The following is a 15,413-nucleotide window of genomic DNA, read 5'->3' on the forward strand; positions in this document are numbered from 1 at the left end:
TACTGCCTACATTACTCTTGTCCATTGTCTTTTGGAGTACTGCTACAGTGTGTGTGAGGGGACTTAATTCTGTCTGGCGAGAAATCACATATGGGGTTCCCCAAAGCCCAATCTTAGGTCCACTATTGTTCCTCATATATGTAAATGATCTTCCGCCTAATATACAACAAACAGAATTAGTTCTTTTTGCATATGACTACTATAATCAATCCACGCATACACAGATAAACAGAAGAAATGGTAAACACAGTTCTTAAGTATCATTGTCTGGTTTTCTGTGAATGGTCCCACCCTCAATTTTAAAAAGACACATCATATTCAGTTCTGCACAGGCACTACACCAACGATAAGTGTAACCCATGGTGTGGAAATAATGGATAGGTTGAAAACTTCAAAATTCTTAGATGTCCGTATAGATGAGAATTTAGATTGGAAAAAGCACATTTTGGAGCTGCAAAAACAACTTAGTTCTGCCACATTTGCTCTTAGAATCATTGAAAATTTTGGGAAGAGATAAAGCAATCAGCTGATATATTTTACCTTTTTTCATTCAAATATGTCATATGGAATTATGTTCTCAGGTAATGCCTCTTAAAAAAAACAAATACATAAATAAAAGTCTTGGTTGCCCAAAAACATGCTGTAAGAATAATATGTGGTGCTCATCCATGATCATCTTGTAGACATCTGTTTACGGAGTTGGACATTGTGACTACTGCTTCATAGTATTTATTCCCTCACATAGTTTTCTGTTAATAAACTGCTATAGTTCAAAAGAGACAATGATATAAATACCAGAGGGAAAAATGACATTCATTACTTCACATTGAGATTGTCTTTAGCGCATAACGGACTACACAATGCTGCAACTAAAGTTTATGATCACTTACCCAATGATATAAAACGTCTGATAAACAGCAAAGTAAAATTTGAAAACAAGATGAGAAAGTTTCTCCTTGATAACTCCTCCTATTCTGTAGAAGAATTTCTATTATTGTGAACTGTAAAAAGTGGTGGGTAGGTGTTACTAACTCACATCTGTATATCTTTTTTCTCATATAATAATAATAATAATAATAATAATAATAATAATAATAATAAAATGTCAGCTGCGAAACAAATCTCTTGGCAATAATTGGAGCATTTGAAAAAGAATTCAACTGGTTTTGTGTATTGATATGTTAGAGTGAAGGAGGCACAGTTCCAACACCAAATCATAAATAAAACAGCAATCACAGTGGTTGGTGTACGCAGCCTTGCTCAGCAATAAGGAAGTCGATATTGCATGACAGAGGAATTGTGTTTTCTACTATGGTAGAAGGTTACCTTCTTAAGGGTAAAACAATAACAGTGCATACTATTCAAGTCTACTGGATCCACAACTAGATGAGTAAGTAATTGAGAAGATGCCTGGGATATGAAAGGAGAAAAACATGATCTTTCATCAATATAATTAAAAGTACTTTGGCCATCAATAAACTGAAGGATATTGAATTACAATTGTGGGAAAATCCCCTCTATTCACCACATTTGGCATGTTTTGCCATCCATTTATTCCCACATTTACAAAAATTCTGACTGGGAAATCTTGTGTGTACAATTATGACGTTACAACAGCTATAGATGTGTATTTTGCAGGTGATCTAGAACCTGCACGTCAAGGGTGGAATCAGTCCAATGGAAGAAAACTTTATTTAAAGTGCACCAACCAAAAACACAATTACCTTAAAAAAGATTTGTTGTGAATCAGAATGTCATCCACTGCTAGACAAAGAAATTTTCAGGTTTCTCTCACATATAGGGTGTGCATGAAGGTGTACAGCGTTTAGTTCCCTACCGAACAGACAATATTTGCAACCCTGCAACCATTACAGAGAAGCAGAACATCACAAATGATGACACGTAACAGCACACATCACAATTTTTTTATGAAGATTCTATGGCCCCATAATCTAAACATTTGCCAGTACCTCAAAACAACCACTGCCAATCTTTAAAGGGATATGGACTTCATGCACAGCATCTTCTGACATATTCATCCTCTGACCTTCAGTACTACGTGACATATCATGACTAGGTGACGAAATGACACACAATGTGTATGCTGAAGAATGTCACAAATGTTCTGTAACATAAGATCGTCACAGTATGGTTTCAGATTTATGATACTGGGCAACACTCCACAATTTAGCAGTGATTAACCATTTTTATGAAATGTGGATATTATGGTATCAGCCAAAGATTGTGGCGCCACACCAAAGTCAGCAATGCACACTGATACCACAGGCATTAGCATAGTCCTGCTGCAATCCACAATAATGAATGGGAGAGACTGAAGAAGACATGCCCTCTTTCTCAGCACAGCAGTGCCCTCATACTGAAGTTAATATAGAGTCAAGCATGGAAGCACTCTGCTCCAGTTCGTGACCTCAGCAGAAGCAACACCAAATAGGTTAAATACCACAGGATTTACTTTACAAGTAAAATTAATATAGACAAAAGTTATTATGAGAAACAGAAAGTAGAACTAGGATTGCAACATAAATAGTGGTGAAAGAACAAGAGAAGAAGTGAAAACTAAACTACACAAGATGAAAAAAAAGGCACACTTCGTGAGCTGATAACACAATGAAAGCATATGTTCTTCAGATAGAAGAGTTTACGTGCTACCAAAAATTTGCATGGAAGACCTACTGAAACTCTAAATTAATAAATTGCAAGACAATGAATGTGGACTAACATAGAAGAAACTTGGACCATCTGAAATGTGGTACTACAAAGAGCATTGAAAATTGGTGTACTGCTAAAAGCACTACATAAGAGGCTCTGGAAAGTGGAAGGAAGGAAGGAAGGAAGGAACTCCCCTGCCAGAAAGAGTGACAGTGTGAAAACTGCTGAGGCATCCCTGTATAGTTGGTCTGTGGCTGGAATAAGTATCAGATGGGTAAAAGTACAATAGCTGAAGATGATTAGAACGTGCGTGTGTGTGTGTGTGTGTGTGTGTGTGTGTGTGTGTGTGTGTGTGTGTGAGAGAGAGAGAGAGAGAGAGAGAGAGAGAGAGAGAGAGAGAGAGAGAGAGAGAGAGAGAGAGAGAGAGAGAAATCTCTATCTTGTTTGGGGTGATGCCCCTGTGGTGATTTTCAATTCCCCATTTGTAGTTATCTTTATCAAGTTACAGCAGATCACTCCTCGTGACAATAATTTCTATGTCTCTCTTTGTGAACAAGAATTATGGAACCAAACAAAATTACAAATGTATCTGTGTCAAGCAGCTGGTATGTCTACTGATACGAGAACAACCAGGGATCAACACAGTTACTTTAATTTTGCACTATATCTGAGCAGATAGTAAAATTATCACCTCTGCTGTTACAAAAAAGACATATAGTGCATCTTAATTTTAAGAAGTAGTAAACACATACACACACATCCAAAGTTTACGCAGTACAATATAAATTTTCAAGTTTGTACTCAGTTAATGGGACTAAATATGGTCTGTTACCCTTGAAGCCACGGTGACAGTCACAACGGTGAGACTCCATGTTGCACTCCCCATTGTCCCCGCAATTTCCTGGGCAAACTTCTATGTGGCATGCCTCACCCATATAGCTTGCATCACATGTACACACTCCATCTATACAAATACCGTGTCCTGAGCAATTCACTGCAGAAGATCTGCTAGGACAGGAGTTAAATCTGCAACAATTAAAATGGACACATTGAAATACAATCAATGAAACTTTCAGTTCCAGTCCCATAATTAGTGCAAATGAAGCTAGGAAACTGGAAGGACAAGACTGTCACAAGAACTTAGAACCAGAGACCAGTTCTCCAGTCATTCAGATTTCTGTCAATTAGTCTTTCAACAACAATACGAAATCACCGGTTACTAACATACCAACTATAAGCTCATACACTTAAATTTTCCAAAATGACACGCCATCAGCATGAAATGAATAAAAGCAGTGCCTAAATCATTGGTATGATTTCACTGACAAGTGTGAGTACTGTCTTCAATAATTCATGCATTTGCAAGAAAAATCTGTTGGTGACTGGTTGTCTATGATGTACTAACTGTGGTGGTAAATTCCTTTGGAATAGAAAAGGACAATAAGCATTAATTTCAAATTTGATTTGTTTATTGGAGCATTATTTTGTCAACCAGATTTGGAAAAATATGACTAAAAACTTTTTTTTTTGTCTCTAGATAGTAGTCGGCAGATACAGCATACTTAGTCTCATTCATACCAATATGAGGATGCGCTGAAAACTATATAAAAATAATAGAAAAACTCCATAAACATATGGGGAAAAATATCTATAGGATTTAAAAATAAAATTCAACTATTAGACAATCCAAGACAAAACATGCAAAATTATAATCACATCTCAACTCCCATGACATATAGTATGTATTATACTATTAAGTATCCTCTATAGGACCACTGATGCTGACTGGTTGGTTGGCTTGTTTAAAAGGTGTGTGTGTGGCAGGGGGGGGGGGGGGGGGGGAGAAGGGGACCAAACTATAAGGTCATTGGTCCATTGTTCCGAGTAAAAGGAAAGAAGAAAACAAAGACGACGTACGGCACAATAACAGGAGAAAGGAAGAACCAGAAGAATGACAGAACGACAACAAACACTACAATGGACAAAACAGGACAAGAAAACCACAGAGAGGCACAAGAAACAGGAAGAAGAGATTAAAAACAAGAAAGCAGATTACCATGGCTGGCTGACCATGAGAACAAAAAAGGAGAAGCCAACCACTCTGCAACACATTAAAACCTCCATCCTAAAAGTCTTGGGGTGGAGGACACCAAGGGACAAAAGACATGCGCTAAAACTCAGATCAAATGATAAAACCCAACCTCATGAATAAAAAATAAAACTAAAGCTGCTGGTGAGGCAGGTTGCCCAACCCTGAAGGCAGGGTGCTGCAAAAGTTACAAGTCCACAGTAAAGTGGCTAAAAGTGGCTAAAAGTGAGCAGTCCAGCAAGAGGTGGACGACTGTCATTTGGGAGCCACAGCGACATTGAGGTGGGCCCTCGCGACAGAGGAGATAACCATGTGTGAGCCATGTATGGCCAATGCAGAACCGACAAAGGACAACTGATTCCCTGCAAGAAGCCCGCAGGGAAGACTTCCTCACATTCGCAGTCTCCTTAACGACACACAGTCTGTTGTGCATACTGTTATGCCACTTTGTCTCCCAAAGCTGAAAAACCTTACGGCATAAGACAGAACACAGGTCAGTTTCAGAGTTACCATATCTCCAGGAGCAATTTCCGCGTAGCCTGTTTGACCAGACAGTCGGCAAGTTAATTGCCTGGGATTCCAATGTGTCCTGGGATCCACACAAACACCACTGAGCGACTGGACCGTTCCAGGGCAGAGACGGACTCCTGGATGTTTGCTACCAAAGGATGGCGAGGGTAGCACAGGTCGATACCTTGTAAGCTGATCAGTGAGTCAGAACAGAGAAGAAACGACTCACCAGAAGAGGAACGGATGTACTGATATGCACGAGATATGGCCACAAGCTCTGTAGTGAATACACTGCAGCCAGCAGGCAAGGAATGCTGTTCAATATGGTCTCTGTGGACACAGGCGAAGCCAACATTACCATCAGCTATCAAGCCGTCAGTGTAAACAACTTCAGAGCCCTGGAACACATCAAGGATCGAAAGGGAGTGACAGCAGAGAGCGACAGGGTTAACAGAGTCCTTAGGGCCATGCAAAAGGTCCAGATGAAGCTTCGGCCAAGGTGTACACCATGGAGGTGTAAGTGAGTAGAAGTGGTAAAGGGAAGGACTCCAGTTTGGAGAGAAGGGATTGCACGAAAACCGCAATCGTGACCCCTGACCTGGGCCGCCGATGCTGGAGATGAACTGCCTCGGGTCGGAAAAGGAGACGGTAATTCAGATGCTCAGGCGAACTACGTGTGCAACATAACTGGCGAGCAGTTGTGCACGTCGGATCCGCAATCGAGGGACTCTGGCTTCCACCAGGACACTGGTCACCAGACTTGTTCTAAAAGCTCCCGTCACTAGGCAGATGCCACAGTGGTGCACTGGGTTGAGTAAACATAGCACTGAGGGCACCACCAAACCATAAACCGGGCTCCCATAGTGAAGGCGGGATTGAACAAAGACTCTGTAGAGTTGCAGCAGCGTAGAGCGATCTGCACCCCAGTTGGTGTTGCTCACACAGTGAAAGGCATTGAAGTGTCGCCAGCACTTCCACTTAAGCTCACGAAGGTGAGGTAGCCAAGTCAATCAGGTGTCAAAAACCAGTCCTAAGAATTGGTATGTCTCTACTACAGTGAGTGGATCATCATTAAGGTAAAGTTCTGGTTCCGGATGAACGGTACAACGCCGACAGAAGTGCAAGACACACGACTTTGCGGCTAAAAACTGCAACCCGTCGGCTAGAGCCCATGACTGCACCTTGTGAATGGCTCCCTGTAGGTGCTGTTCTAGAGAACGAGGAGCAATAAGAAATGCAGAAGTCATCCACATACAGAGCAGGGGAGACAAACGGCCCTACAGCTGCTGCTAGTCATTAATGGCCACTAAAAATAGAGATACACTCAATATGGAGCCCTGCAGAATACCATTCTCCTGAGTAAGGGGAGGAACCATGGGAAGCATCGATCTGGACACTGAACGTATGGAGCAACAGAAAGTTTTGAACAAAAATCGGCAGTGGACCCTGGAGACGCTACTTATACAATGTGGCAAGGATATGAAGTCGCCAGGTCATGTTGCATGCTTTACGCAAGTCAAAAAAGACGGCAACCAGGTGTTGGCGTCTGGAAAAGGCTGCTTGGATGGCAGACTCGAAGGACATAAGATTATCATTGGTAGAGCGACCCTAGCGGAAGCTGCCCTGACATGGAGCCAGTAGGCCAGATGACTCCAGGACCCAACCCAACCGCCAACACACCATACGTTCCAGCAGCTTACGTAGAACATTGGTGAGGCTGATGGGCCAATAGTTACCAAACTCAAGTAGATTTTTACCGGGTTTTAGCACTGGAATGATGGTGTTCTCCAGCCATTGAGATGGAAAGATGCCACTGCACCAGATCTGGTTGAAGATGACAAGGAGATTTTGCTTGTAGTCAGACGAAAGATGTTTAATCATCTGACTGTGGATCCGATCCGGCCCAGGAGCTGTGTCAGGGCAATGTGCAAGGGCGCTGAGAAGCTCCCACTCTTGAAAGGGGGCGTTATAGGGTTCACTGTGGCATGTAGTGAACGAGAGGATTTTCATTTCCATCTGCCATTTGAGGGAGCGAAAGGCTGGGTGATAGTTCTCCAATGTAGAGGCTGGAGCATACTGCTCAGCAAAGTGCTCAGCAATCACATCTGTGTCTAGAGAGCACACCACTGATGTTAACGACAGGGACACCTGTTGGGGTCTGGTACCCAAAAAGACGTCTGATCTTCGTCCAGACTTGGGAAGGTGGCATATGGCACCCAATGGTCAACATGTACCTCCCCTGTTTCTGTCGTTTTATAAGCAGGCGAACACAAGCACGGAGCCGCTTAAAGGCTATTAGGTGCTCTAGGGAAGGGTGCCGCTTTTATTGCTGTAGAGCTCGTTGACTCTCTGTAATTGCTTCAGCGACACCAGCGATCACCAACAGACTGTCTTTCACCGGGGGCACCCTAACGAACAAGGGATCATGTTTTCCACCGCAGAAACGATCGTTATAGTCACCTGCTCAACCACGACATTGATGATACTGTGTGGGGGAGATTTAACGGTGACAGCAGGGGTGAATGTTTCCCAGTCTGCCTTGTTTAAAGCCCATCTGGGTAAGTGTCCATGGGCATGACGCCGGGGGAGTGATAGGAATATGGGGAACTGGTCACTACCATACAGGTCATCATGTGCACTCCAGTGGATAGATGGGAGAAGGCCTGGGCTGCAAATTGACAAATCAATGGCCGAGTAACTACCATGAGCCACAATGAAATGTGTGGGGGACATAGTATACAGGGTGTTACAAATAGGTACGGCCAAACTTTCAGGAAACATTCCTCACACACAAATAAAGAAAAGATGTTATGTGAACATGTGTCCGGAAACGCTTAATTTCCATGTTAGAGCTCATTTTAGTTTCGACAGTATGTACTGTACTTCCTTGATTCACCGCCAGTTTGCCCAATTGAAGGAAGGTAATGTTGACTTCGGTGCTTATGTTGAGATGCGACTCACTGCTCTACAGTACTAGCATGAAGCACATCAGTACGTAGCATCAACAGGTTAGTGTTCATCACGAACGTGGTTTTGCAGTCAGTGCAATGTTTACAAATGCGGAGTTGGATTAGCACGGGGCAATAGCCGTGGCGTGGTACGTTTGTATCGAGACAAATTTCCAGAACGAAGGTGTCCCGACAGGAAGACATTCGAAGCAATTGATCGGCGTCTTAGGGAGCACGGAACATTCCAGCCTATGACTCGCAACTGGGGAAGACCTAGGACGACGAGGACACCTGCACTGGACGAGGCAATTCTTCGTGCAGTTGACGATAGCCCTAATGTCAGCGTCAGAGAAGTTGCTGCTGTACAAGGTAACGTTGACCACGTCACTGTATGGAGAGTGCTACGGGAGAACTAGTTGTTTCCGTATCATGTACAGCATATGCAGGCATTATCAGCAGCTGATTGGCCTCCACGGGTACACTTCTGCGAATGGCTCATCCAACAATGTGTTAATCCTCATTTCAGTGCAAATGTTCTCTTTACGGATGAGGCTTCATTCCAACGTGATCAAATTTTAAATTTTCACAATCAACATGTGTGGGCTGACGAGAATCCGCACACAATTCTGCAATCACGTCATCAACACAGATTTTCTGTGAACGTTTGGGCAGGCATTGTTGGTGATGTCTTGATTGGGCCCCATGTTCTTCCACCTACACTCAATGAAGCACGTTATCATGATTTCATACGGGATACTCTACCTAAGCTGCTAGAACATGTGCCTTTACAAGTACGACACAACATGTGGTTCATGCACAATGGAGCTCATGCACATTTCAGTCGAAGTGTTCGTACGCTTCTCAACAACAGATTCAGTGACCGATGGATTGGTAGAGGCGGACCAATTCCATGGCCTCCACGCTCTCCTGACCTCAACCCTCTTGACTTTCATGTATGGAGGCATTTGAAAGCTCTTGTCTACGCAACCCCGGAGCCAAATGTAGAGACTCTTCATGCTCGTATTGTAGACGGCTGTGATACAATACGCCATTCTCCAGGGCTACATCAGCGCATCAGGGATTCCATGCGACGGAGGGTGGATTCATGTATCCTCGCTAACGGAGGACATTTTGAACATTTCCTGTAACAAAGTGTTTGAAGTCACGCTGGTACGTTCTGTTGCTGTGTGTTTCCATTCCATGATTAATGTGATTTGAAAAGAAGTAATAAAATGAGCTCTAACATGGAAAGTAAGCGTTTCCGGACACATGTCCACATAACATATTTTCTTTCTTTGTGTGTGAGGAATGTTTCCTGAAAGTTTGACCATACCTTTTTGTAACACCCTGTATAAGAAGCAGAGGTCAAGTTAGGACAGTAAATTTTCAGCATCTCTGCCATGGCCAGTAAGCACGGTGTTACTCCACAAGGCATTATGGGCATTAAAATCTCTCAAAAGTAGGAAAGGTTTAGGGAGTTGATCAATCAGTGCAGCCAATTCGTTCAGGGGTAAAGCACCATCTAAAGGGAGATATACGTTGCAGACAGTTATTTCCTGTGTCACCCATATCCTGACAGCCACAGCTTCAAGAGGAGTTAGAAGGGGGGCACAGGTTCACTACATACTGAGTTCAGGACATAAATGCAAACTCCACTTGGCAATATTATATTCGCTGTGGTTCTTGTAATATCCACTGTAGCCACGAAGGGCAGGGGTCTGCATTGCCAGGAACCAGGCTTCCTGGAGGGCAATACAGAAGGCAGGTATAAAGCTTAACAGTTGCCGTAGCTCAGCCAGGTGGTGGAAAAAACCACCGCAATTCCACTGGAGGATTACGTGATCATGAGACTGGGAAAGCATGAAACACTATGAGGCATTTACGCCTCACGGTCACCTGCCGCCACCGACTTATTTCCTGAACAGGCTATATCCTTTGTGTCTGAGGGCCTGGTGAGATCTAGGTCCTCAGTGGATGTCAGAATCTTTACCTCATCCTCAGATGCAGAGCTTGTAGGCAGCAGTGGTGTGGGTGCCACCACAATTCCCTTGATTCTGGGGTCTTCTTTCTGGATTTCTCTCACTGATCCTTGGGTTTCTTTGGCTGGAAGGGCACCAATGATTCTGTCTCTGGGATGGAGGATGATAGTGAAGCCCTACGACCAGCTGCTTTTGGGTACTTCAGCCACTGGCGGGTGTCATCTTTCCCACTAGTAGAAACCTGGTAAGGTAGTGACCCAATGGACTCCTTCCTAGCAAGAGGAGCCAAAGAAGACTTACGCTTCTCCAGCTGAGAAGTGGGGACTGGTGTCCCCAATGGTTGGGGGGATAGCGCTCCCAAGGTAGGTGGGAGCAACAGGGAGGGAAGTCCCCCCACCAGCAAGAGGGCAGGTGTACTCTTATGACTCTGAAAGCCAACTGGAACTCACGGAACTGATGGGGCTACAACTGTTCTCTTAGTGGCGGCATAAGAGAAGGTCACAGCCACAGGATGTAGGCCTTCAAATTTCATCTTAGCCTTAGTGTAAGCTAGTTGGTCCAGCATCTTGTATTCCACAATTTCCCTTTCACGCTGTAAAACCCTGCAGTCTCGTGAGCAAGGGGAATGACGCTCTCCGTAGTTGACACAGATGGGAGGCGGGGCACATGGAGTATTGGGATGGGATGGACGTCCACAATCTCAACGTGTGAAGTACAGTAGGAAGATATATGGCCGAACTTCCAGAACTTAAAGCAGTGCAATGGGGGAGGTATACATGGCTTGACATCACAGCAGTAGACCATCACTTTGACCTTCTCGGGTAATGTGTCAGCCTTAAAGGCCAAGATGAAGGCGCTGGTGGCAACCTGATTATCCCTCGGACACCAAAGGACATGCTGGACGAAATGATTTGGGTTGGGTTGTTTTGGGGAGGAGACCAGACAGCGAGGTCATCAGTCTCATTCGATTAGGGAGGGATGGGGAATGAAGTCGGCTGTGCCCTTTGAAAGGAACCTGGACGAAATGAACTCCCTGTCGCTCTAAGTTGGAGCACAGCTCGTCATCGAACTGCAAAAGAAAGTCCCTGTGGAATACAATACCCTGGACCATATTTAAGCTCTTATGAGGCGTGATGTTAATGGAAACATCCCCGAGCTTCTAACAAGCGAATAATGCCCGTGACTGGACAGAGGATGCCTATTTTATCAAGACTGACCCTGACCGCATTTTGGACAAGCTCTCCACCTACCCAAACTTGTCCTCTAAATGCTCTACAAAAAAGTGAGGCTTCATCAAGACAAAGGACTCCCCATCAGCTCTCGTACATACAAGGTACCAGGGCAAATAAAGTTCACTGCCATCCTTAGCCTGGTGTTTTTCCCATGGTGTGGCCACGGAAGGGAATGGTTTAAGATCATACTTCCCTGCACTGTACTGAGACTTGGATAGCTTAGAGACTACTGGCGTTTGACCACCAGCAAGTGATGACATGCTACGCTTCATTGTGCGTCATCCGCCCTGATGCCACCCACTTCGACCAGGGGCCCTCCCCACGGGCGCTACTCAGCTGCAGCAAAGGTCACCTGGCAGGATAGCCATTGCCGGGAGTCCCAATGCCCCAGGGTGATGGGCATCTACTCCTTGGCATACGTGGAGAGTTAACAGTGCAGCCATCAGCAGAGCGATCCCTGTGGAGTCAGGGGGCTACAACCAACATGGTACATGGCGGCCCCACCATAATGGACTGGCTACCATGCTGGATATGAGGTGCAAAGAATTCCATGGTCAATGTCGATGCAAAAAACGGCACTGCACAGTGGGTAGAGAAAAACGCATCCAGGAAGGTGTCCTCACCCAAGAGATGGAGGATGAGTGGGACTGCAATGCCTCGATGAGAAAGTGGGATAAAGATCTCAATGCACAATGGACACAATGCACCATGTAACATGCCCTTACCCATTTGACTCGCTCTATGGGAAAATTTTGAAAAATGGAGGTCAAACCCTACAGGGGACCATCACATAAATACCGAAAGGTGTGAGAATCCTTTTAGTCGCCTCTTACGACAGGATTAAAAAATCTACTCACTAAGAGGTGGCAGGGGAACACACATATGAAAGGATTTAACTTTTACAAGCTTTCAGAGTCAGTGCCTCCTTCTTCTGGCAGATGAGTTGAAGAGGGGAAGAGGGGTGAAGGAGAAGGACTGGAGAGGTTTAGGGAAAGGATGCATTTTAGAAACTTCACCCAGAACCTCGGGTCAGGGGAGATTTACCTGACAGGATGAGAATAAAAGACTGACTCAGTATCTATCGATTTACATTATATTACCAATAATTGAATATTTTTGTTGAAAACAATGGATTGCTCCTCAGTATATAGTGAAGATGCTGAATCACACACAGGCACAACAAAAAAACTGTCAAACATGTTAGCTTTTGGCCAAAAAGACCTCCTTCCAAACTAGACAACATACACAGACACACAAACTAATGCAAATGCAACTCACACACACACATGACCCCTGTCTCCAGCTGCCACGGCCAGACAGAGAAAAGGGTAATGTGTGCGAGTTGTTTTTACGTGAGTGTGTCTGTGTACATGTCTAATTTGGAAAAAGGTCTTTCTGGTCGACAGTCTTTTTGTTGTGTCAATCTACGACTCAAAATCTCAGCTATATGGTGAGTAGAAATCTATCCTTCTCATAATATTAAAATGACTTGTCTTGCCCTTGTCTACATACACAAAGTAATTTACCAACCATAAAATGATTTCTTGTGGGGTTGATTGCACAAGGTCAGGGTCTAGTTTCTTGGAGAAGGCAATATCTGGTCATGAAACAAAGACTATTTCTACCACATGAACTGTCCCTCTCATATTTTTGAATGAAAACAATGGAAACAATCTATTTTGACACAATAAGGTAATTGCATAGATTAAAAAACCTACTCACCAAGCAGTGGCAGAACACACACATAAAAGATTATAATTAGGCATGCTTTTGGAGGCAGTGGCTCCTCCTTCTGGCAGAAGGGTTGAAGGGGATAAAAGAGGGATGAAGAGAGAGTACTGGAGAGGTCTAGGAAAAGAGGTAGATCTCGGGAGAGTCCCTAGAATCGCAGGTCAGGGGAAATTTGCTGGACGGGATGAGAAGGAAAGCCTGGCTCCGAAAGCTTGCCTAATTATAATCTTTTATGCGTGTGTTCTGCTGCCGCTTGGTGGATAGATTTTTTTATCTGTCCAATTACCCTATATGTATCATAATACTCCAAAAGTTATTCAACTGACAAATGACTCAGATGTGAATGGAAAGTGCTAATAATAATGTTTAAAAGAAAGGCAAAGCTGGTAATTCAAAACTTCAATGAACTGCATATGCATATGTCAGAAGCCACAAATTACAATGAGTAGCCATTACCAGTACTAATCTGATGTGCACAAACTGCTAGGATTTCACCACAGACCTGGGGTGGAAACTTTCAAAACTTTGTGGAACAAGCAAGAACTCAAAAAAGCACATAAAACGAAAATGAGTATTGGGGTCTGATGTACAACTGATGCTAACGGCAACTGAGGTTGAAAATGTTCTTACAAAGATGCAGATAAAATAAGTGAAGGAGTTAGATGTCTTTGGACAAGCCAGTCAAAGTAATGAAACGAAGAACACGAGCAGCTGCTCGAGTGTCATCAGCTAAAATACCCTGTAAAGTAGATGGCAGAGACAGGACAACACGAGATTGACTGAAACGGGGACACGACAATAAAACATGGCGCACTGTTAATGCATGACCACAAGGGCACTGCGGGGCTGGGTCACCGGAGAGCAGGTAGCGGTGGCTAAACCGGCAATGCCCAATCCGCAACCTGGCCAGAAGGACCTCTTCTCGCCGAGATGGTCGGGAGGAGGTTGTCCAAGCAGTTGGGAACGGTTTTACTGCCCGGAGCTTGTTTCCTTGAAGTGACGACCAAGTATCCCACCACAAAGACACAAGCCTCCTACAAACAACCCCACTAATGTCAGATGACGGGACACAATGGGAGGCTGGCCGAGGCAGGAGGACTGCAGCCTTGGCTGCAGCATCAGCAGCCTCATTCCCAGGCACTCCTACATGGCCGGGAACCCACAGAAAGCTGACAGGAGAGCCATCAGCAGCAGAAGAATGGAGGGACTGCTGGATCCGTTGCACCAAGGGATGGACCGGATATGGAGCTCCAAGGCTCTGAAGAGCATTGAGTGAATCAGAGCAGAGTACATACGATGAATGGCGGTAGCGGCGGGCATACTGAACAGCCTGATGGAGAGCAAAAAGCTCGGCCGTAAAGCTGGAACACTAGTCGAGGAGCCGGTATTTAAAGGTGCCGGCCCCGACGACAAAGGCACAGCCGACACCATTGTCAGTTTTGGAGCCATCAGTGTAAATAAAGGTTTGACTGGCAAGTCGCGCACGAAGTTCGACAAACCGTGAGCAATACACTGCAGCCGGAGTACCCTCCTTCGGGAGCGAGCTGAGGTCGAGATAAATATGAACCGGAGCCTGGAGCCACGGTAGTGTCGGGCTCTCACCCTCTCTAAAGGTGGTAGGGAGGGCAAAATCCAATTGTCGAAGCAGGCGACGAAAGCGGACACCAGGGGGGCAGCAGGGCAGACACATACAACCCATACTGACTGTCGAGAGAATCGGCGAAGAAGGACTGATAAGAGGGGTGGTCGGGCATTGACAACAGCCGGCAGGCATACCGACAAAGCAGTACATCGCGCCGGTAGGTCAATGGTAATTCGGCAGCTTCAGCATAAAGACTCTCTACGGGACTAGTGTAGAATGCTCCGGTCGCAAGACGTAACACCCAATGGTGGATGGAGTTGAGACGGCGTAACAGGGATGGCCAAGCAGACGAGTAGACGAGGCTCCCATAATCCAGCTTTGATCGGACTATGGACCGATACAAGCGAAGCAGGACAGTGCCATCCGCTCCCCAGGATGAACCACTAAGAACTCTGAGGACATTAAGGGAACGTGTACAACGGGCAGCCAAATAAGAGACGTGCGGAGACCAACAAAGTTTCCTGTCCAGTGTGAGCCCTAGAAACTTAGTTGTTTCCACGAATGGGAGAACAACGGGACCGAGATGTAAGGATGGCGGAAGGAACGCTTTATATCGCCAAAAGTTGATGCAAACCATCTTCTCTTCAGAGAACCGGAAGCCATTTGCCACAC

The 15,413-nt window shown here is 44.8% G+C and overlaps 1 protein-coding gene across 1 annotated transcript in view; it reads right to left on the reverse strand.

The window, feature by feature from the left end:
* The window catches only part of LOC124606897 (attractin), a 289,667-nt gene that overhangs the window by 248,348 nt on the left and 25,906 nt on the right, over positions 1-15,413 (reverse strand). The window contains exon 4 of the mRNA XM_047138997.1: positions 3,503-3,696. Coding sequence (XP_046994953.1) covers positions 3,503-3,696 — 194 coding nt within the window. The remainder of the gene's footprint in view (positions 1-3,502; positions 3,697-15,413) is intronic.

This window comes from Schistocerca americana, chromosome 3, assembly GCF_021461395.2.
Source record: "Schistocerca americana isolate TAMUIC-IGC-003095 chromosome 3, iqSchAmer2.1, whole genome shotgun sequence".
Classification (NCBI taxonomy): domain Eukaryota; kingdom Metazoa; phylum Arthropoda; class Insecta; order Orthoptera; family Acrididae; genus Schistocerca; species Schistocerca americana.